Source organism: Cladosporium halotolerans, assembly GCF_011745625.1.
Source record: "Cladosporium halotolerans strain TM138-S3 chromosome Unknown Sca15, whole genome shotgun sequence".
NCBI classification, from domain to species: Eukaryota; Fungi; Ascomycota; class Dothideomycetes; order Cladosporiales; family Cladosporiaceae; genus Cladosporium; species Cladosporium halotolerans.
The window spans coordinates 183,330-201,552 of record NW_027191466.1 but is presented as its reverse complement, the minus strand read 5'-3'; the positions used below and the strand labels follow the sequence as shown (position 1 = coordinate 201,552).

General features: G+C 52.0%; 10 protein-coding genes across 10 annotated transcripts; 5 read left to right on the top strand and 5 right to left on the bottom strand.

Moving 5' to 3' along the window:
* Positions 1 to 119: 119 nt before the first annotated feature.
* On the top strand, positions 120 to 1,332 carry WHR41_05444 (uncharacterized protein; the record flags this gene model as incomplete). The annotated part of the gene is made up of 6 exons (XM_069374049.1): positions 120 to 225; positions 280 to 448; positions 501 to 645; positions 703 to 874; positions 928 to 1,200; positions 1,256 to 1,332. The coding sequence occupies 6 exons, from the start codon at positions 120 to 122 to the stop codon at positions 1,330 to 1,332; spliced, it is 942 nt and encodes a 313-aa protein (XP_069229307.1).
* A 397-nt stretch (positions 1,333 to 1,729) lies between these two features.
* On the top strand, positions 1,730 to 2,425 carry WHR41_05443 (uncharacterized protein). Its single transcript, XM_069374048.1, has 3 exons — positions 1,730 to 1,918; positions 1,988 to 2,065; positions 2,133 to 2,425. Exons 1-3 carry the CDS (start codon positions 1,829 to 1,831, stop codon positions 2,238 to 2,240), a joined length of 276 nt encoding a protein of 91 aa, XP_069229312.1. The 5' UTR covers positions 1,730 to 1,828; the 3' UTR covers positions 2,241 to 2,425.
* A 370-nt stretch (positions 2,426 to 2,795) lies between these two features.
* WHR41_05442 (uncharacterized protein) lies at positions 2,796 to 4,484 on the top strand (the record flags this gene model as incomplete). Its single annotated transcript, XM_069374047.1, has 4 exons — positions 2,796 to 2,986; positions 3,037 to 3,499; positions 3,552 to 4,262; positions 4,324 to 4,484. The coding sequence occupies 3 exons, from the start codon at positions 2,796 to 2,798 to the stop codon at positions 4,236 to 4,238; spliced, it is 1,341 nt and encodes a 446-aa protein (XP_069229313.1). The 3' UTR covers positions 4,239 to 4,262; positions 4,324 to 4,484.
* Positions 4,416 to 5,627, bottom strand: WHR41_05441 (uncharacterized protein; the record flags this gene model as incomplete). Its single annotated transcript, XM_069374046.1, has 1 exon — positions 4,416 to 5,627. One exon carries the CDS (start codon positions 5,625 to 5,627, stop codon positions 4,416 to 4,418), a length of 1,212 nt encoding a protein of 403 aa, XP_069229310.1.
* A 573-nt stretch (positions 5,628 to 6,200) lies between these two features.
* On the top strand, positions 6,201 to 7,681 carry WHR41_05440 (uncharacterized protein; the record flags this gene model as incomplete). Its single annotated transcript, XM_069374045.1, has 2 exons — positions 6,201 to 6,392; positions 6,443 to 7,681. 2 exons carry the CDS (start codon positions 6,201 to 6,203, stop codon positions 7,679 to 7,681), a joined length of 1,431 nt encoding a protein of 476 aa, XP_069229311.1.
* A 274-nt stretch (positions 7,682 to 7,955) lies between these two features.
* On the top strand, positions 7,956 to 8,669 carry WHR41_05439 (uncharacterized protein; the record flags this gene model as incomplete). The annotated part of the gene is made up of 1 exon (XM_069374044.1): positions 7,956 to 8,669. One exon carries the CDS (start codon positions 7,956 to 7,958, stop codon positions 8,667 to 8,669), a length of 714 nt encoding a protein of 237 aa, XP_069229436.1.
* Positions 8,670 to 9,054: 385 nt separating this feature from the next.
* On the bottom strand, positions 9,055 to 10,915 carry WHR41_05438 (uncharacterized protein; the record flags this gene model as incomplete). Its single annotated transcript, XM_069374043.1, has 5 exons — positions 10,710 to 10,915; positions 10,221 to 10,653; positions 10,006 to 10,169; positions 9,594 to 9,912; positions 9,055 to 9,539 (listed from the first exon to the last, which is right to left on the bottom strand). The coding sequence occupies exons 1-5, from the start codon at positions 10,767 to 10,769 to the stop codon at positions 9,055 to 9,057; spliced, it is 1,461 nt and encodes a 486-aa protein (XP_069229435.1). The 5' UTR covers positions 10,770 to 10,915.
* A 260-nt stretch (positions 10,916 to 11,175) lies between these two features.
* WHR41_05437 (uncharacterized protein) lies at positions 11,176 to 12,640 on the bottom strand (the record flags this gene model as incomplete). The annotated part of the gene is made up of 4 exons (XM_069374042.1): positions 11,176 to 11,952; positions 12,006 to 12,023; positions 12,074 to 12,540; positions 12,598 to 12,640. The coding sequence occupies 4 exons, from the start codon at positions 12,638 to 12,640 to the stop codon at positions 11,176 to 11,178; spliced, it is 1,305 nt and encodes a 434-aa protein (XP_069229430.1).
* Positions 12,641 to 13,265: 625 nt separating this feature from the next.
* WHR41_05436 (uncharacterized protein) lies at positions 13,266 to 15,582 on the bottom strand. The gene is made up of 4 exons (XM_069374041.1): positions 15,157 to 15,582; positions 14,997 to 15,101; positions 13,815 to 14,937; positions 13,266 to 13,762 (listed from the first exon to the last, which is right to left on the bottom strand). Exons 1-4 carry the CDS (start codon positions 15,355 to 15,357, stop codon positions 13,347 to 13,349), a joined length of 1,845 nt encoding a protein of 614 aa, XP_069229429.1. The 5' UTR covers positions 15,358 to 15,582; the 3' UTR covers positions 13,266 to 13,346.
* A 1,111-nt stretch (positions 15,583 to 16,693) lies between these two features.
* WHR41_05435 (uncharacterized protein) lies at positions 16,694 to 18,024 on the bottom strand. Its single transcript, XM_069374040.1, has 3 exons — positions 17,853 to 18,024; positions 17,277 to 17,784; positions 16,694 to 17,222 (listed from the first exon to the last, which is right to left on the bottom strand). Exons 1-3 carry the CDS (start codon positions 17,893 to 17,895, stop codon positions 16,856 to 16,858), a joined length of 918 nt encoding a protein of 305 aa, XP_069229428.1. The 5' UTR covers positions 17,896 to 18,024; the 3' UTR covers positions 16,694 to 16,855.
* Between the last annotated feature and the right edge of the window lie 199 nt (positions 18,025 to 18,223).

Below are 18,223 nucleotides of genomic sequence, written 5' to 3'. Positions count from 1 at the left end.
CATCTTCGGCCTTGCCAATCGTGAGTCGTAAGATCTTTCTGTGACTTCGCCCTCCCCTTGCACGTTTCATCTCCCTCAAGCTTCTTCAATTGCCTTGAGACTCGGATAAGCCAGCTTCGATGTCGGATACATACCAAGCGACCCAAGAGAACGCGAACCTTACTGCTGGAGTCCACAGAGGTTCCGACGCACCTCTCGAGAAAGACTTCAGCAACGGGCACAACGGTACTTGATCGTCCGGTCGCTTGATATGGAGCTGTAAACTAACGCGTAGGCAAGAATACCACAGTCATCTCGACAAGGACATGGATCCTGAACATGCATTGAACCGCATCCGAACCACGGGCAGCCTGTCCATCTCCCCAGAGCTGTTCGAGAAGATCTATCTTCAGCCCCATAACCGTGTCGCTGGTGAACTCCGAAAGACTTTTGGCAACCCTACTCCTCTGTAAGACAGCGACCATTTCAAAGGTCATGGGGGATGAACTGACTTCCCTTAGGGCGCTTTCCGGCTTCATTCTATCTTTGACTCCTCTCTCTTGCACTCTGATGGGCTGGCGTGGTGCTGGTGGCAGCGGTGCTGCTAACGTCGGTGTCTACGTCGGCTTTGGCGGCGTTCTCATGATTCTCGGCTCCGTTGGTGAAGTAAGCTTGCTCACGCCCGAATGTTTCCCTTCTTTCTGTGATTCTAACAAGTATTAGTGGATTATCGGCAACACTTTTCCGTTCGTCGTCTTCGGTACTTTCGGTGCGTTCTGGATTGCTTTCGCCTGCACCTTGACTCCGTTCTGGAACGCCTACGGCGCTTATTCCTCAGACCCATTGAGCAACCCTGGAGAAGGCTTGACGGCACCGGCTTTCAACGCGACATTCGGTAAGCTCGTTCGAATAGTCAAACTCAACAGCAGCAACTGACTTTGACCGCAGCTTTCTTCCAGCTATGGATGGGTGTTCTCTGCGTCATCTACCTGATCTGCTCCCTCCGCACCAATGTCGTCTTCTTTATCATCTTTCTGACCCTCGTCCCCGCTTTCGCTTGCCTCGCCGGCGCTTACTGGCACCTTGCCCTCGGCAACACGGAGATTGCAACGACTTTGACCGTTGCGGCGGGAGCGTTGACGTTCGTCTCGGACATGTGTGGGTGGTGGATATTCTTCGCCATCTTGCTCGCTTCTCTGGACTTCCCATTCCAGCTACCTGGTATGTTGAGCAATGTCATTGCTCGTTGTTGTCAGATGCTAATGTAATGTCGCAGTTGGCGACCTCTCCGGTATCATCAAGGGTGCTTCCCAGAAGGCGAAGGAGAGGGAGAGGGCACAGTACAGCGCTTGAATAGCTTGATGAGGATATCTTGCAAGGGCCTCAGCGCCAATTACTGGTGGCATAATTGTCAATAGTCGCGCAGTGGCGCTTTGTCGGTCTGGATTTCGATGATTTGGAAACGTGATGCGGTTGACTGTACGCAGAGATATGGTAATTAAAGAGTTCCTTTGCAGCTTTCCCTTTCTTCCATTTGAGTCTCAGCTCAAAGATTGATTTCAGCCTCTGCCAACCGTCTTATTGCCCCCACGTGTCACGTGAATCGCAAGGAAGATGGCGTGGATGGTAAGGTAGACGTCTGCAGAATGCATTCGTGCCTAAGGCGTCAAGGCCCTGAAGACAGAGCCCCGCGGCGCCTGGAAGCTTGCCCTTGGAAGAGACGCATTACGTCGCTGGCATCCCACTTTCCTCTGCCCCCTGCAACACCCTCCCAACAAACACCGAACCGACTTCAGACTACTTCGCAAATACCGCCATAACTCTCGAACACCCACTTAGTCCGATCAAGATGCCTGCCGCCCAGTCCGCCGAGTTCAAGAAGGCCGTTGAGGACAGCCGCTCCCTCACCAAGAAGCCCAGCAACGACGAGCTCTTGGAGGTAAGACTTAGTCTTTGAAATGGGTATAACACGCTCGAGCTCCGCTGACTGTCTCGTTTGTCTCCCTAGATCTACGCTCTTTTCAAGCAGGGCACCCAGGAGGTCAAGTATGAGGATGCTCCCAAGCCCGGCATGTTCGACATGGCTGTACGTTTTACTTTCCCTTGAGTAATATACCCCGACACGGCTTGCTGACGTCTTATTTCTTCTGCAGGGCAAGGCCAAGTACAACGAGTGGGCCAAGGTCAAGGACATGAAGCCCGAGGAGGCTCAGAAGAAGTACGTCGAGGCTGTCAAGAAGCTGGTCGCCAAGTACAAGTAGATCGGAGCATATTGGGCGTTTGCTGCTATCGAATGAGATGATAACGACATTCTGGTACACTTACGAGTATGAATGTTCGATTGGCATGGTCATGGATATTTCGGGCTTGCTTTTGAGCGATTCAGGATACTCTTGACGACCTATCATATCACGAGATACATTGTAAGATCTCTTGTGTTGCTACACTTTCAGAGATGCCTGAGGGTGGGTTCACTCAAAACTACTGGCCTCTTCTGTGGTGTTCTGGGATGAGAGCTCATAGCTCAGCTAATCAGCTCTCCCGCCTGCCCATGACCTTGGCTTTACATGCTGTAGGGCGTGAAGCAAGCAAAGGGCGTGAGTTGCAATCATCATCATGTTGTCAAACAATACTTGGCTCGCTCGTTTTGGATACGGAATCCAGTGCATTAACATTATTCCGTCCTCCCGGGTGGCGTGGCAGCATTAGGGCAAGCCAGGCTGACATGAGTCAGAATCGGATGGCTTATAACGACGGACCCTTCTCCATCATGGAGTTTATCTTCACATCAGCTGCCTCGCTAACTGACTCTGGCCATGGTGCAACCGTCACGTCCTGTTTCTATTGCTGATGATGAGGGGATTCACAGCTCATCAACAGCCTTCGCCCATCCTATGCAGGTCGAGGAAGGGCTTGAAGACACTCAAGCCTTACCTCGCGTAGACGGTGGCAAAGACGCATGGCTTGTATTAGCTGGCTGCTTTGTGCTGGAAGCGCTCGTTTGGGGGTGAGATAGCGAACCCGTCCAATCAGTATTATGTTAACGTTACTTTCCAGATTCCCATATTCCTTTGGCGTTTTCCAAAATTACTATTCTACCCATGGGCCTTTCAACTCTCAGCGATCCGGTGTTGCGGCTATATCAACAACAGCAAGTGGCATCATGTTCATTGCCTCGCCTTTCGTGGCTGTTCTAGTGCAGCGTTACCCACGGCAGCGGCGTCTTGCAAACTTCGCTGGCCTTGTCATTCTTGTAAGTGGGCTGGTCGCCGCATCATTCACCAGCACTACAGGCGCTCTGTTGGCGACGCAGGGCATCTTGTTTGCCATTGGGGGGTTGACATTGTACTTCCCGGCCATGTATGTGATTGATGAGTGGTTCATTGCTAGAAAGGGACTTGCTTTTGCTGTGATTTGGACCGGCACTGGATTCGGAGGCGCTGTGTTTCCATTCGTCTCGCAGTGGCTACTGGACACTTATGGTTTTCGAACCGCTTTGAGGGTCTGGGCTGTGGTGATAGTAAGTCGACATTCTACAATGTGCCATATTCGCTAGCTGATGTCTATTACAGGCCGTCCTTGCCCTGCCATCGATACTCGTCATGAGAAATCGCCTACCATTATCTGGTTCCAGTGCCTTACGTCCTTTGAATCTGGCTTTCATGAAGTTAGCGCCTTTCTGGATCTATTCCTTTGGCAACATGATGCAGTCGATAGCATACTTTCTGCCACAGCTGTGGCTGCCGTCTTTCGCCCGAGAGGCCGGTATGCCCGCCATCGCAGGGCCACTCGCCCTGTGCTTGCTGAACATCGCAGCCTGCGGCGGCTACATATCACAAGGTATCATTGTCGACCGGTACCACGTCACAGTAGCAATTTGCGTTGCGACGCTTGGCTCAATGCTAGCAGTGTTCGTCTGCTGGGGCCTTACTACATCTCCCGCAATGCTCTACGTCTTTGTAATACTGTGGGGCCTCACCGGCGGCGGGTTCGCTGGCAACTGGGCTGGCTGCGCCGCTGCCATCAGGAAATCGGGACACCATGTCGATACTGGAATGGTCATATCGTTGCTTTGTGTGAGTAAGGGAGTCGGTTCAGTTGTTTCTGGACCTATCAGCGAGAAGTTGCTTGAGGTGGCGCCTTTTCAAGACGCTGATTTCGCTTACGGCACTCGATATGGTGCTGTCATTCTGTTCACAGGATTGAGCGTGACTTTAGGTGGAGTCGCCTGCATTGGAAAATTGGCAAAAATAGTTTGAATGGGGTTGATCACCTAAACAAGAGTATTGTCCGAACCAATATTTCCATTACTGATCATAGCATGAGCACTGAAGCCTTCGTTAGACCAGATTCAAGGCGCTGTTAAGATCGTCGAACGCGACGATGAGAAGTCGATCGGCCCAAAACGGCCTTACTTTGAGATAAATGCCGGCATCTCATGCCGCAGCACCTACGGCATCATCATCAAGCGCCTGCACAACTTGCGCCCAATCCGCATCATTGTATGCCCCGGGAACTTGATTGCCATCGAACAAGCTCGCCATGATAACCCGATCCTCCTGCTCCCCTTGCCAAGGCTCCCTCCCATGCTGTGCAATAACATTATCGTACACCAGGACATCACCCTGATGCCACTTATGCAAGACACGAATGTCATCTGTGATCCTCGCCAGGCCCGCCAGATACTCTTCGGGGATTAGTGTACCGTCGCCGTAAAGTTGCTGCGTGATGTTCCGCCCAGCTCCATTGACCTTTGCGTTTTTATAATACGCAGCTAGGCCTGTGAAGAGAGTCGGTAAGCCAGTTTGTGGCTGAGTGCGGATCGCAGGCAAGCGGTGCGTCAGGACCAGGCCGCCGTCGTCAGTCCATTCCCAGGTTGTGTGCTTCCCGCGGCCATACCTGCTGATCTGGGCCTCCACCTTTAATCGCCTTGTGGCCTCGTCATCGCCGGGTTCGACAAGCTTTCCAAATGCTTGCTTGAGGGTTGAGCCTCCTTTGTACTGCTGGTCGACTTTGTAAGTGACTTTGCTAAGGATGCCTTTCTCCGCCAACTCATGGATAAATTCGGGCATCTCTTTTTGAGCTCGGTGGAACAGCTCGAGCGAAGAGGAGATTGGAGATTCGCCGCCACTTTTGGGTGCTTTGTGGCTGTAGAAGAAGATGTATTCTGGTGCATAGGGGACCTGAGGCGACTCGTTATGGTTGTAGACCAATACGTCTTTGGGTGATTCATTCGCTGGTCCTTTATTGGGTGCCAGTAACGGCCTGTCGACCACGATCCCAATGATTTCGTGGGGTCTGTATCCAAAGGCATGGGCAAACTTGCTGAAATCGTGAGCATCACGGATGGGCAAGCCTCGGAAGAGAAGAGTCCCGTGAACGGCCAATTTCTTGGTAAGGAAGCTATCTTGTGCTTGCAAAGTCTTGATCGTGTTGACCACTGCATCAAGCTCGACACTTGTAGGGTCGGCCTCCGCCAGCCGTAGGGCGAGAGGACTTATAGTGCCTGGCAAGTGAGGTAGGCCGAGCTTCTTCTGATTAGTTTCTGGCAGGTCAAATGCTTCGAACTTGATCGCCCGCCCGGGTGCAATCGCCTTTGACGGTAGCGCTATAGTATGAGCATGAGATGGGTCGCTCGCAGCGGCCATGATGGTTAGTATGGAAATACGACAAGAGCGTCATCAGAGCACGACTTCTTTCAGGAAACACCTTTTCTAGTGCGACCAAAGCTCAGCAAAAGCCACCTTAGCGCGCAGCTTGTCGCTGCGTCGGAGCTGCAATCATGTGCAGGCAGGCACGGCTGACAAAACATGTGACGTGGGAAAGCGATGAGGAGGGGTTGTGAAAGTCGACTCCACAATGTTTCTCACAACTCAAAGGAGCAGAGACTGATAACCTCGGGCGCAACCTCCTTGACGTGGGCTGTGGGGAACAGGAGATCATCGCATAGTCAGCGGCATTGGCAATTCAGATACCTCTCACTACTTTTGAGAGATCGGCATCGATGGCGGTGGATCGTCATATATCTGCCATGCATTTCGAAAACTCAACCGACATGGCGTGCTTGACCATTTTTCGGCTAATTGGCCTGCTCATCGAGCGAACCCTCTTCGGCTTATGAAGAGTCGTTTCGAGTGTCAGGTTTCGATAGACGAGACGTTTTTCATCAAACATCCTTGATTGCACGTGCTTTTCGACACGGTTGCAGATACAGCATCGTCATGGCATCCAATCAACCAGTACTGGAAAGCAAAGAGCCACCTGGATATGATGTCGAGCTCCAAAACACTTCGCCGGAACGATCTTCAGAGAATAGCGCGACTCACCACGTGGCGAAAGGTCATGTACCGTTCTTCCGAAGCACTCTGTTTCAGATCCTCGTCGTTGGCTCATGTGCTTTTTGCGCGCCTGGAGTAAGTTCATTAGATGTCGTTGCGACTCGCAGATACTTATCCGCTCGTAGATATGGAACGCCATGAATGGTCTCGGAGTTGGTGGCTCGCAAAGTCCTGACCTTGTTAATGCGGCCAATGCTCTGCTCTACGCCTTTATGACAGTCACTTGCTTTTCTGGACCATGGCTAACCAATATTATTGGATTTCGCTGGACGCTGGCGATTGGCTCCATCGGTTACCCTCTCTATGCTGCTGGATTGTACGTCAACAACAAGACTGGCGCGACATGGTTCGTCTACTTTGGCGCGGTTGCTTGCGGCATAAGCGCCGGATGGTTCTGGAGTGTAGAAGGCGCCATAGCCACAGGCTACCCAGAGAGCCACAAGAGAGGAAGGTACGTTGCCACATGGTTTACATTCAGAAATTTTGGCAACGTTGTCGGGGGCTCCATCTCGCTTGCCTTGAACGTGGATAGGACGGAGTCTGGATCTGTCGGGTATCAGACGTACCTGGCCTTCATCGCAATTCAATGCCTGGGATTCTTCATCGGATTGCTACTTTCAAACCCAGGGAAGGTGATTAGGGACGACGGCACCCGTATTGAAGCGCCAAGAGGAATCAACTGGAGGGTCGAGCTGCGAGAGATGTGGCGTCTGATGAGAAGCAGATCGATACTTCTGCTCGTCCCACTCTTCTGGTACTATGGCTGGTGCCAGGCATATCCTGGAACCTACTTGGCGACCTACTTCACCGTCCGGTCGCGCGCTCTAGGCAGCCTCATGTTCGCTTTCAGCGGTACACTTGGCACCTGGCTTAGTGGAATACTTGTCGATGTGCCATGGGTTAAAAGCCGCCAGACCCGAGCAATAGTCACTTATGTCATAATCGCCTCGCTCAACAGCGGCTCGTGGATATGGGCAGTCTATATCCAGAATGAGTTTCGGTACACCAAGCCCGTGCTAGATTGGAGTAATCAATCGACCTTTGGGCGAGGCTTTGGATTATATGTGTTCGAGCGCGTCAGTGTGTCAATGGTGGAAAACTACATCTATTGGTGTATCTCCAATCTCTCCGATTCTCCGGGGGACCAGATCAGATACAGCTCTTTGCTGCGCGGCATCGAGACGGCGGCAGTCTGCATCGGCTTCGGCGTTCAGGCAATACCGACCCCTCTGATTGCCACTGCTAGCATCAATTGCGGATTGTGGTTCTTCGCGCTGCCTTTCAGTTACTATGCCACTCGCCAGGTGGTCAGGAAGTTCAGGGAGCAGGAGAAGAACAAGTTTGAGGGTGTCCATAGCGAGTGATAGCGGGAAGTACGGGGCGTCGTATAGGATACACGGGTATAAAGATACCATACATACCATCTGCATGGTTCTGCCTTGTAACAAACTTGAAAATGGTCTTGCGTCGAAGATGCGCCGATGCAATGTTGTCGGGAGTGAGCCCGGGCCAATCGCGAATGACGTCCCTCCTCACGCTTGCAGAGCTCAAAGCTTCGGAGACCTAATAACACAAGACGGTCAAAACAGACACCCTCTGCATTCTCACCAAGCCCTCTGTGTGAAGATGGCTGCCAAGATGGCTCCGTTGAGGCTCACCTCGCCTCTGTTCGTCTTCCGCGCCGGCTTCCGCCCAGCAATCGCCCCAGCAGCGCCTCTTAATGCCCGCCTCGCGACCCAGTCCTCAATTCCAAACGCTCCGCCTACGCCCAAGAGGAGATCCGTCACAGTCGTAAACGACACCGGCCGCGTACCCTGGGAGAGTCTGTCGCTTGGCGAAAAGGCCGCCCGGACAACACAGCAGACATTCAACCTCGGACTCGTCCTTGTCGGTATCGCAGCAACAGCCGGCGTCTTCACAGTCCTCTACCTCGAGGTCTTCAGCACAGACAGCAAGACCGCCGTATTCAACCGGTCAGCAGATCGCGTCCGCAAGGACCCCAAATGTATCGAGATTCTGGCCGGCGAGGGAATGCACACGAAGCGCGAGATCACGGCGCACGGCGAGCCGTCACATAGCCGCTGGGCCAGGAACAGGACAATTGCAAGCAGAATTGAGACGGACAGGACTGGTGTTGAACACTTGCACATGCACTTCTACGTCGAAGGACCGGCGGCCCATGGCACTGTGAACCTGCACATGACCAAGGCCCCTGGCGAGAAAGACTTTGAATACAGAACACTTGCACTTGATGTGCCAGGACACCAACGACACTACTTGGTAAATGCTGACGGTCTATCGTCGGGCTTATCCAAATCAGGAGGAAGATTGTTTGGCGTGAGATGGAATTGAAGGATATCAAAATGAAAAGACATCATTGAGCAGATACCTCCGAGTCTGATGTCGAGCCAACGTGCCAACTGAATAAACCGACTCTTGAGATCCTTAGCATGCATTATTCCCTCTGCACACAGGACGTGCAAAGGCAGATGATCGAGATGAGGTCCGTCACAGTTGACTTGTGCCGACATCGTCCAGCTCCAGACCGGTCATTTGGAGACTGGATACGACTCTGCACCTAACCAAATGAGACAAGCGCGATAGCACATATCGATCATACTCTGGTTTGGACCACTTTTACACAGGTTCAAGCAAGCCATTCTATTGTATATTTGTCGTTGTTGAAGCGACATCTTCATTGAGTGTCTGAGTGTCGCGCGAGCCAAAGTCTTGTGCTCTACAGCATCCAGGTTCGCTTATTGCCCCTGGCATCTGTTGCACCAATAGCGTTCATGCGACCATACCACAAACGAAGACCAAACGCCAGCAACGCGGTGGCAAAACTGCACGCAGCGCAAGTAAAGTTGCCTGTCGGGTACCCGCTCTCACGCTCACCCGTAATCCAGATCCACTGTGCGATAACCTGACTTACGCCAGCGCCGCTGTTGTTCATTGCCGCTGCAATACCCATGGTGACGATAGATGGCACGTTGCAAGTCACCCACGCACTCAGAGGACCGGAGCTGGGAAACGCTCCGCAAGCGCAAAGAAACAGGCAGCCGTATCTTGCGGTGTATGCGTCGGCTGGCAAGAGTCCGGCTGTGAGCCATCCGATACCTCCAATCGTTGAGCTCACGGTGACATGCCAACCGCGAGCGTTGGTGCGATCTGCGCTCCATCCGAGGAAAAGGCAGACGAAGTAGCCACAAACCCATGGTGGCACTGATAGATCTTGTCAGCACAAAATTGGCCATGCCAGGATAAGAGGGCAATCACCTGTCATCAGCTGCGCTCTAATCGAGGAGAAACCCAAGCCGTTGACGATTTGCGGCGTGAAGAATGTGAGCGAACCCAAAGGCACGCAATTGCAGATATACGCCAGATAATGCGCCAGCATCCTTGGGCCGAAGAATGTCTCCAAGACTTCCCGTCTTGATGCATGCTCGTTGGTGTATCCGCCTCCTTTGACTGCAATACGCGCCTCGATGAATTTCTTGTCGTCTTCGGTAAGGAAATTAGCCCGGGAAGGATAGTCCGGAAGGCAGTAAAGCGTCAGTATTGTGCAGAAAACGGTGATCAGGCCCTCGATGATGAACTGAGAACGCGCATCTATTAGCTTTTGTTCATGGAAGTATCCTTCCATGTCGAGCTATTGCAACAGACCGCGGCGTATACACGAGGTACTTACCAACCAGCGAAATCCTTCGAGACCTGCGGCACCGTTCATGTGGCCGACACCATAGGCGATACACCCGCCGAAAGCACCTGCAGCAGTTGCTGATGCCAACACGAAGGCGATGCGGACCGAGCGTTCCTCGACGGGGTACCAGAATGTGATCAAAAAGATGATACCTGGAAGACGTCAGTGCTTGACAATTGCAGCTACTTCAGACAGTCTCTCACCTGGGAAGAAACCTGCTTCGAAAACGCCGATGAAGAAGCGCAGAATCGTCACTTGAGCAAAGTTCTGCACTCCAGCGAAACCGATGGTGAAAAGGCCCCAGCACAGTAGCAATGTTGCTAGCCATCTTGACGGCCGAACGTAGCGCTTCATGATCCAGTTGGATGGCACTTCAAAGACGGCGTATGCAACGGCAAAGAGGGAGACTGCAATGGCATACTCGAGATTGGTCATGTTGGTCTGCTGGATGAGCGAATCACCCGTCTCAGAGTTGAGCAGCTTGCTGTTGCCAATGTTGCCGCGGTCAAGATAGTTGAGCAAATACATCCAAGCGCAGAGGGGAAGGATACGCAGATCCATCTTTCGTCGGAGCCTGGCTGCTCGTGGCTTATCGTTCAGCCATGAGTTGTGTTCGGCTTGTGCTGCATCTTTGTCCTACAGAGTATCAGTAGTCTGTACCGCATGGCCGACTCTTTTGCGGGTGATTTTACCAGTGTATCGCTGGCGTTCTCCAGCTGGAGAACGTCTTCTTTCTTGGTCTCATCCATCATCTTTTGATCGGATATCGCTATTGTATCGAGTGAGGGACAAAGGACATGAACATTGAGGTGGAAGGGAGGGGCAAGAGATATACAGACCGCTTCGGGTCATCATTGCAGCCGCTCGGATATACGCCAGCGAAAGCCCGCAGATAGTTGGCCGGCAATCTGCAGCAGGCATCGATCTGCATGACACGCAGGCCCAGCATGTGGTATGTTTCATTGACTCTATCGACTCCACGATGCGGGTGGTAGAAGAGGAGATTGTGGGGACAAAACGTGGGGAAATCATGCGGGGGATCAAGAAAGAACAAGATCGTCGTCACATTGTGGACCGTTTGGCGCTGCTTCCTAAGACAAGGTACTGCCGCTGGACAATAGTCGAGCCGAACGGGATCTGTTGGCAGGCTTGGGCAAGTCAGCCACTCCATGTGTACTCCCTCGCCGGATGCCAATCTCTGGCCCTCGGACCTTTGCCATCCTGCAGGTAGTTCTCTCGCATGGTCGAGCCAGCATACTGTTTTTGCAGAACGCCTCTATTGCGCAGCTCAGGCCACAGGTACTTGACCAGGTCTTCGAAAGTGCTTGGAGTAGTGGCATAGCTAATGTTGAAACCATCGACACCCGCTTCTTCAACCCATTGCTCCAAGATATTCGCGACCTTCGTTGGGCTACCAATAGCACGTGGGTGAGCACCGGAGACTGCCAAATGCTGCAGCACTAGCTTCTTTGTCCACTTGACGCCACCAGTGCCAGGGACCGACTCTGTCCATGAACTGATGAACGACTGGATAGCCGGCACCTTGGCGTTGAAAGTAAAGTCCTCGTCGTCAGAGAGCTTGGAGAGATCTGTCCCGGTCCAACCTCCGAACAGCGAGGCCGTGCCCTCGAGGTCGGCATACTGTAGGAGATCGTTGAACTTCTCCTGCGCCTTCTCGTCCGTCTCATCCACGACGATGAAAATGCCAGCGATGAATTTGACGCTATCATCGGGCTTTCCGAGCTCGCGAAGCAGCGCCCTCGTATCCTGCACAACTTGCGCTGTCTTTTTGGGAATCATGCCGGGAAGAAACATTGCTTCTGAGTGCTTTGCGGCAAAATCTTTCCCGGCTTTAGATGCGCCTGCTTGAAGCAAGAAAGGCGTCCGTTGCGGCGAAGGGTCGACGATGTTGGGACCAGCGCACTTGAAGTATTGCTGCGACTTGTCAGGATCTCTCAGCTTGATGTACTGGTCACAGATACACTTACCCAATGTGATTGATCTTTCTGACCTTGTCAGGGTTCGTCCAAACAGCGCTCTGCTTATCCGCCTCAACGGCACTATCTTGCCAGCTGCCCTCTAGCAACTTGTACACAACTTCCAGAAATTCGTCTGCGATCTTGTACCGCTCATCGTGCTCGATACCCTTTTCGAGGCCGAACGACTTCGCAGCACTCTCAAGGTAGCTTGTGACGATATTCCAGCCGACACGTCCATTCGTGATGTGATCAAGAGTAGCAAATTTTCTTGCCAATGCGTACGGATTCTCATAGGTAGTGGATGCCGTAATGCCAAATGAGATGTTCTTCGTCGCGTGTGCTAGAGCAGATACTAGAAGACTGATATCGAGGATTGGCACTTGAGCACCTGATTTGAGAGCTGGGCCGTCTCCATTGTAGACGTCGTAGATCCCTAGGACGTCCGCAAAAAAGATGCCATGGAAGCCGTTCTCGTCAAGGAATTTGGCCAGGCGGACCCAGTGGTCTAAGGTCTGCTTCTCCTGGGCTGGGTGTCTCCAGAGGCCTTGTCTCTTTCAGTCAACACAGAGTACCTGGTGCCTCATTTTCCATGGAGACTTACCTGGTGCCAAGTGACCAGGTGCTGTCATCGCGAAGGCATTCATGATCCATGGCTTGCACCCATCTTGCGCCGTCGTCGATCCCATTCTGTCCGCAGTATCTCAATAGCTTGGAATGGCCTCGTTGCAAGGGATGTCTGCAAGCTATGTGTCTTGCTGCAAGGTAAAAGAAGGCTCGTGAAGAGCAACGCGACGGGCAGGGAGGAATACTCTTCCGAGTAAATAGGAAAATTTTCTAGAAAGATTCAGATACCTCACCTGCGTGCTGACATGCACCATTCGTGGGCGCGGCCTCGGAACCTACCTGTACCCTAGTGGATGGCACCAAAGCACGTCAAGCGGGCGCTGTGGCGTGCTCGCACGTCTTGCGCACCAACGCATGCCCTACTTTAGCATTATTATTACTCTTATCGCCTCATAGCCACGTGTAACTCGTGCCCGACGTCTGCGCGCTGAGGACAATGCGATAACGATGGAGGAAGATGGCGAGAAGTTTGGACGCCAAAGACACGCCCAAGTGCGGACGGATCCTGGCTTCCCCCACCTATTGTATGCATCATGTTCCCCTAGCAAGACCTCAGGTTCCAGGCATCTAGGCGCTTGAACATGGATGATAGCAAAGCGAGCTCGCCGTCTTGTGAATCCGTCCTGCACGGACTTTTTGCAGGCCCAAGGTGCAACTTGTTTTGTATGAAGGTCTATAGGATGTCTATGCATATATGATCTCGCTATTTTCAGTTACTCTGGAGTTCTAGAGATCCCACCACCTCTCATGTAGGTCCTTGAGATCATTCTCACTCTCCAAGCGCAGCCACGGAGTAAGATCACTATCAGGATCTTGTTCCTTCAGAGTCCAGCCGTTACCAAGGAAGCCAAAGCGATTCTCTCCCTTCTCGTACGTGTACTCAAAGTCCTCCCACTTCGGCTCTCTCAAGACACGAGTCAAGTGCGACGCGCTGCCCGGCCACACGCCGTGAATGCGTGCTCCAGGTCTTCCGCCGTTGTACCAGGAACTGCACTTGCGGCTCATGTTGGTGCGAGGGAAGAAAGCGTCACAGTAGGCCACGAAGTCGTCTGTGGCACGCTTTGAGGGGGTCATTGTGCGGATACCTTGCGAGGAGATCTTGCGGAGAAGTTTGGCAATGTATGTGGTTTGCGTCTCGGCGCCTGTGGGCGATTAGCTACTCGTCGGAATTTCCATGTAGCTTTTCAAACTTACCGTGAGGGACTGTGCCCGAAGTACCCGGAGGATGCGGGCCAAGGATGTAAGCACAATTGGGGAAGTTCGGCGTGAAAAGGCCAAGGTATGTGTATGGGAAACCAAACTTGCCGTCTGGCTTCCAGTCACGAGAAAGATCGTACTCGCCGGCCACGATCGGGAAAGGTGGTGCAAAGTCCACGTTGGCACCCGTGGAGCAAATCACCGCGTCGACTTCACGATGAACGCCGTCCTTGGTTACGATGCCAGTTTCCGTGAAGTGATCAATTGGATCTTGGATGAAAGTAAGATTGTCCTTCGTGATGGCTTCGAGATATCCAGGACCAGGTGTCAGTCGACGACAGAAAGGAGGGAAGTCAGGCACCATCTTCTCCAGAAGCTCCGCATCGTCACCAAGCCTCTCGCGCATAATCTGTTTGAAGCGGTCGGCACCGATGCGGGTGGTCTCCGAGTCTCGTAGAATGGCTTCGAATCGACGAAAGAAGCTACCCTCCAGCTGCTTTCTAAATGCGAGGTACTTTTCGGGATCCTGAAAGTCCTTGAGCTGCTGCTCCGAGAACGGCATGGCAGTTTCTTGACGTTCTCTCTGACTGGGGTTGAATGATCCAGCAATCCAAGTCTTGTTACGCGCGTAGTGGTCTACGTGAGCTGCTTGTTTCTGCAGAGCGGTCGTGACTTGGATGCCCGAGGCGCCATTGCCGATTGTAGCGATGCGTTTGCCGTTGGGGTCAAAGTTCGGATCCCAATTTGAAGAGTGGCGAATATGCCCTTTAAAGGTTTCGATGCCAGGATAACTTGGCATCTTCCACTCGTTGAAATGTCCATTTGCCGTGATGATGAAGTCAAACTCGGAGTCTGCAGTTGTAGCTGCTTCAATATCTAAGACGTTCAAGATCCATTTTGACTTGTCGGCATCCCATTGAGCGGAGTTGACTTTGGTGCGGAAGCGGCACTTGGAATGGACGTTAAACTTCCTCGCCACGGACTGCCAGTAGTTTCTGATTTCGTGGCCTTGCGCGTATTCTTCGGACCAATTGACGTTGGGCGAATATGTCGATTGGTAGCAATGAGAAGGAATGTCGCACCGAACACCTGGATAGATGTTTTCGACCCATGTGCCGCCCTGTAGTCCTGAATTAGTGAGGATTTCACCAGATTCTGAGCGGGGTGTCGTGTACGCACAACATCGCTATTCTTGTCGAAAATGGTCAACTGGATTCCAGGCACTTTGATTGGGAGGAGGACGCCGGCAGTAATACCGGAAATGCCAGCGCCTATCACAGCGACCTAGAATCGTCAGTAATATATCTCAGCACCATCGATTCCGCTGGCTCATGCTCACTTTCAGTGGCCTTATGTCGTCAATGGCGCGTTCTCGGATCTTGAAGTCGGTGGGATAAGGATAGTCCCAATCATCATCATCTTCGGGCTTCTTCGTAGCAGGCAGATCATCCTGGGCGACCAAATCTATCGTTGGCCCTGGAGCGTTGACGTTGCCTTCGCCGAAATGCGTGGCAGCGGGGAGATCGACTGCTTCGCCCATGATGAACCCTTTTTTCTGTGCAGGGGAATCTGCAGGTCTCGGCCAAGTAAATATTGAACAGATGAAGATTGGCAGAATAGGCGGATACGGGTGGCAGTCGATGTCTGTTACGTTGATTTGCTGACCGCAGCCCGTTCTGAGGAAGATCCAGTTGACAACATGGCACCATCTAGGCTCCACTTTGCATGACAGCTTGCCCCGACATCATCCAACCACTATGTATCAAGTGGGGGCAAAGGCCAACGTTTTGCCCGAACGAAGGGCAATCAGTCATCACATTTAGGTCAATGGTATCACAATACAACGAACAATCTGGCGTTGGTTGAAATGTACCCGTAGAGCAGTGTAACAATGCAAGGGTCCAGTTGCAGTGCGACGAGGAGGGGTCACTGGGGGTCTTTGTCCTGAGCGATTACCCCAACCCTGACCCTGGCCTTGAGCCTTCTAATTTTTGTCATGACATGGAAGCCTTCACAAGATCGAACGTACGAGCACGAGACTTTTGGAATATCATTGTGCAATTCTCAAATCGAATATCTAGTGTAGTTCCATAATGTGGTCTGCTCAAAGGGTCAGATACGCTATCCTTTGACCATGCTCGAAATTTCAATCTGCCGTAGCCTTCAGTGCGACGCGTCGACGTCAACGACCGTCGCTTACGCTATCAACTTTAGCAGCACAAACGCCTCATGTTTGATGTAAGACTGATGAATGTGCTCAATCTGAATGATTTAACGCCAAAATACAAGTGTTTGTGGTGCGATCGAGCGAAAATCGAGCGATATGCTCCCTCGATTTCACACCTCATAATTGAAAAAGGCTATATATAATAGTTTATCGCCACCCGTGTCAAGAAATCGACGATTTCGAGAGCCGATTGGCTCAATGGTAGAGCGTCCGCCTCCTAAACGGCCTGGAAACGGCCTGTATGGATAGCGGAAGGTTGTGGGTTCGAGTCCCATGTTGGTTGTAGCTCTCATCCGTGTAGGATTAGATCGATCAATGCCCAAGGTTAAATTCCTTGCGTCACCAACTCTTTTGCATCCTTTGCACTCTATTGGGATAGAAGAACTGGACATTCATCGATGGAAGATGTCTTTTTGAGTCGAATATCACTTTTCCCTCGACGAACTGGAACAATGACAATTTTGTTCACTCTCCGAATTCGACTTGATCGTTTGGATGCTCATGGTCAGATTGACATGATATCAGGTTAGCAGGCAATTGAATCCTTGAATGGGGACGTGATGGTCTTCAAATCCATTTCGAAGGGATTGTGTGACCTTTCGTCCCGAATCTTGGATTTTATGGACACTATGAATGATAAAACTTGACACCTGATGAACATTGACTTCTTGCCGTAGCGACTAGCTGGCGAACAACTACTTGGACAATTCGAGCTTATATTCGGCAGTTTGATAGTATCCCATTTGTACGGGCTGCTCGCGGAGCAAGCATCCTAATCATCAATTGCTCGCTGAACCGTCCGATGTCGCACTCAAAAGTCTACATCAAGTTTCACCCTCAACCGATCCCCCTCCACAATCGCCCCCCGCTTCTCCTCCAACTGAGGCATATCCCAAGTCACATTAACGTATCGCCCACTCAGCCAATCCCGCTTCTCCGCCGCCAGCCAAACGATCGTGTCAGCAGGCAGTTCAACACTCTCCGTGAAGACGAATCGAAGCTCCTCAGGCATGTCGGCGGAAGTTGCCATTTCAGTCAGGATGTTGCCCGGGTGGATGGAAATGGCTGTCACGCCCTGCGCGCCGTACTCGCTGTGGATGAACTCTGTGAAGCGGACGACGGCTAGCTTGGAGGGTTGGTAGGCGGATAAGGAGGGGACGGTGAGATGGGCGCCGACACTGGATGGCAGTCAGTGGTTTGCGATTAACGTGACCCTATACTGATACGCGTACCTCGCTACTGTGATGACTTGCTTCAAGGAGTCTTGGGTCTTAAGCACCAATGGTAAGAAGGCCTTGGCGACCAAGTAAGGCCCTTTCACGTTAACTTCCCAGACCTTCCACCATTTCTCAGGATCACTCTCGATGATCGCCGTCATGTCGATGACGCCGGCGTTGTTGATGATCACATCTAGTCGTCCGAATTTCCGCTCGACTTCTGCAGCGGCATTCGAGACGGATTCGAAGTTGGTCACTTCCATCTTCACGCCCAGGACTTCAGGAACAGGTCGACCTGCATCCTTGGCCGCCTGCTTGATAGCATTCTCAGTGGCTTCGATGCTAGACCGGGCAGCCAACACAAGTCCAGATGCGCCGGCGTTGGCGAAGCTGGTTGCAATCGCTTGACCTATGCCTCTACTTGCGCCGCTGATGAAGACGACCTTGCCGGAGAGGTCTTGCTTTGTGGGATCGATGGCGGGGTAGGTGTCGTTGTGGACAGTCTTGGTGACGGTGAAGTCGCCTGGAAGGAATCAGAGATTTGATTGTACTGGTCGTGAATGTACTGTTCGAACATCGCAGACTGCTTACCAGGTCCTTCGATGGGGTTGGGTATTCCTCGTGGAGGCGGCATTTTCTGTTGTGTCAGGAATACTGAGTCGACGATTCTGGGAAATCGTCTTCAAACTGACTGGCAAGTAAAGGAATGAAGAGAGGATAGAACATCGTTGATATACTCAAGCTTATGGCCATCTATCCATTGCTTACGAGTAGCATGTCATGCAGTAGGTCGGATATACTGGACTTAAGCCCGCGCGACCGCCTTGTCCGCGGGTCGAGAAATGATCCTTTGTGCAAACGCCGTAATCGTGCAAGGGATAATTTGAACATTATCAAGAAAAGCTTTCACTACTGTTTGAGACTACGTGACGGTTTATAAGGCAGCCTTCGAGTAAATCCCA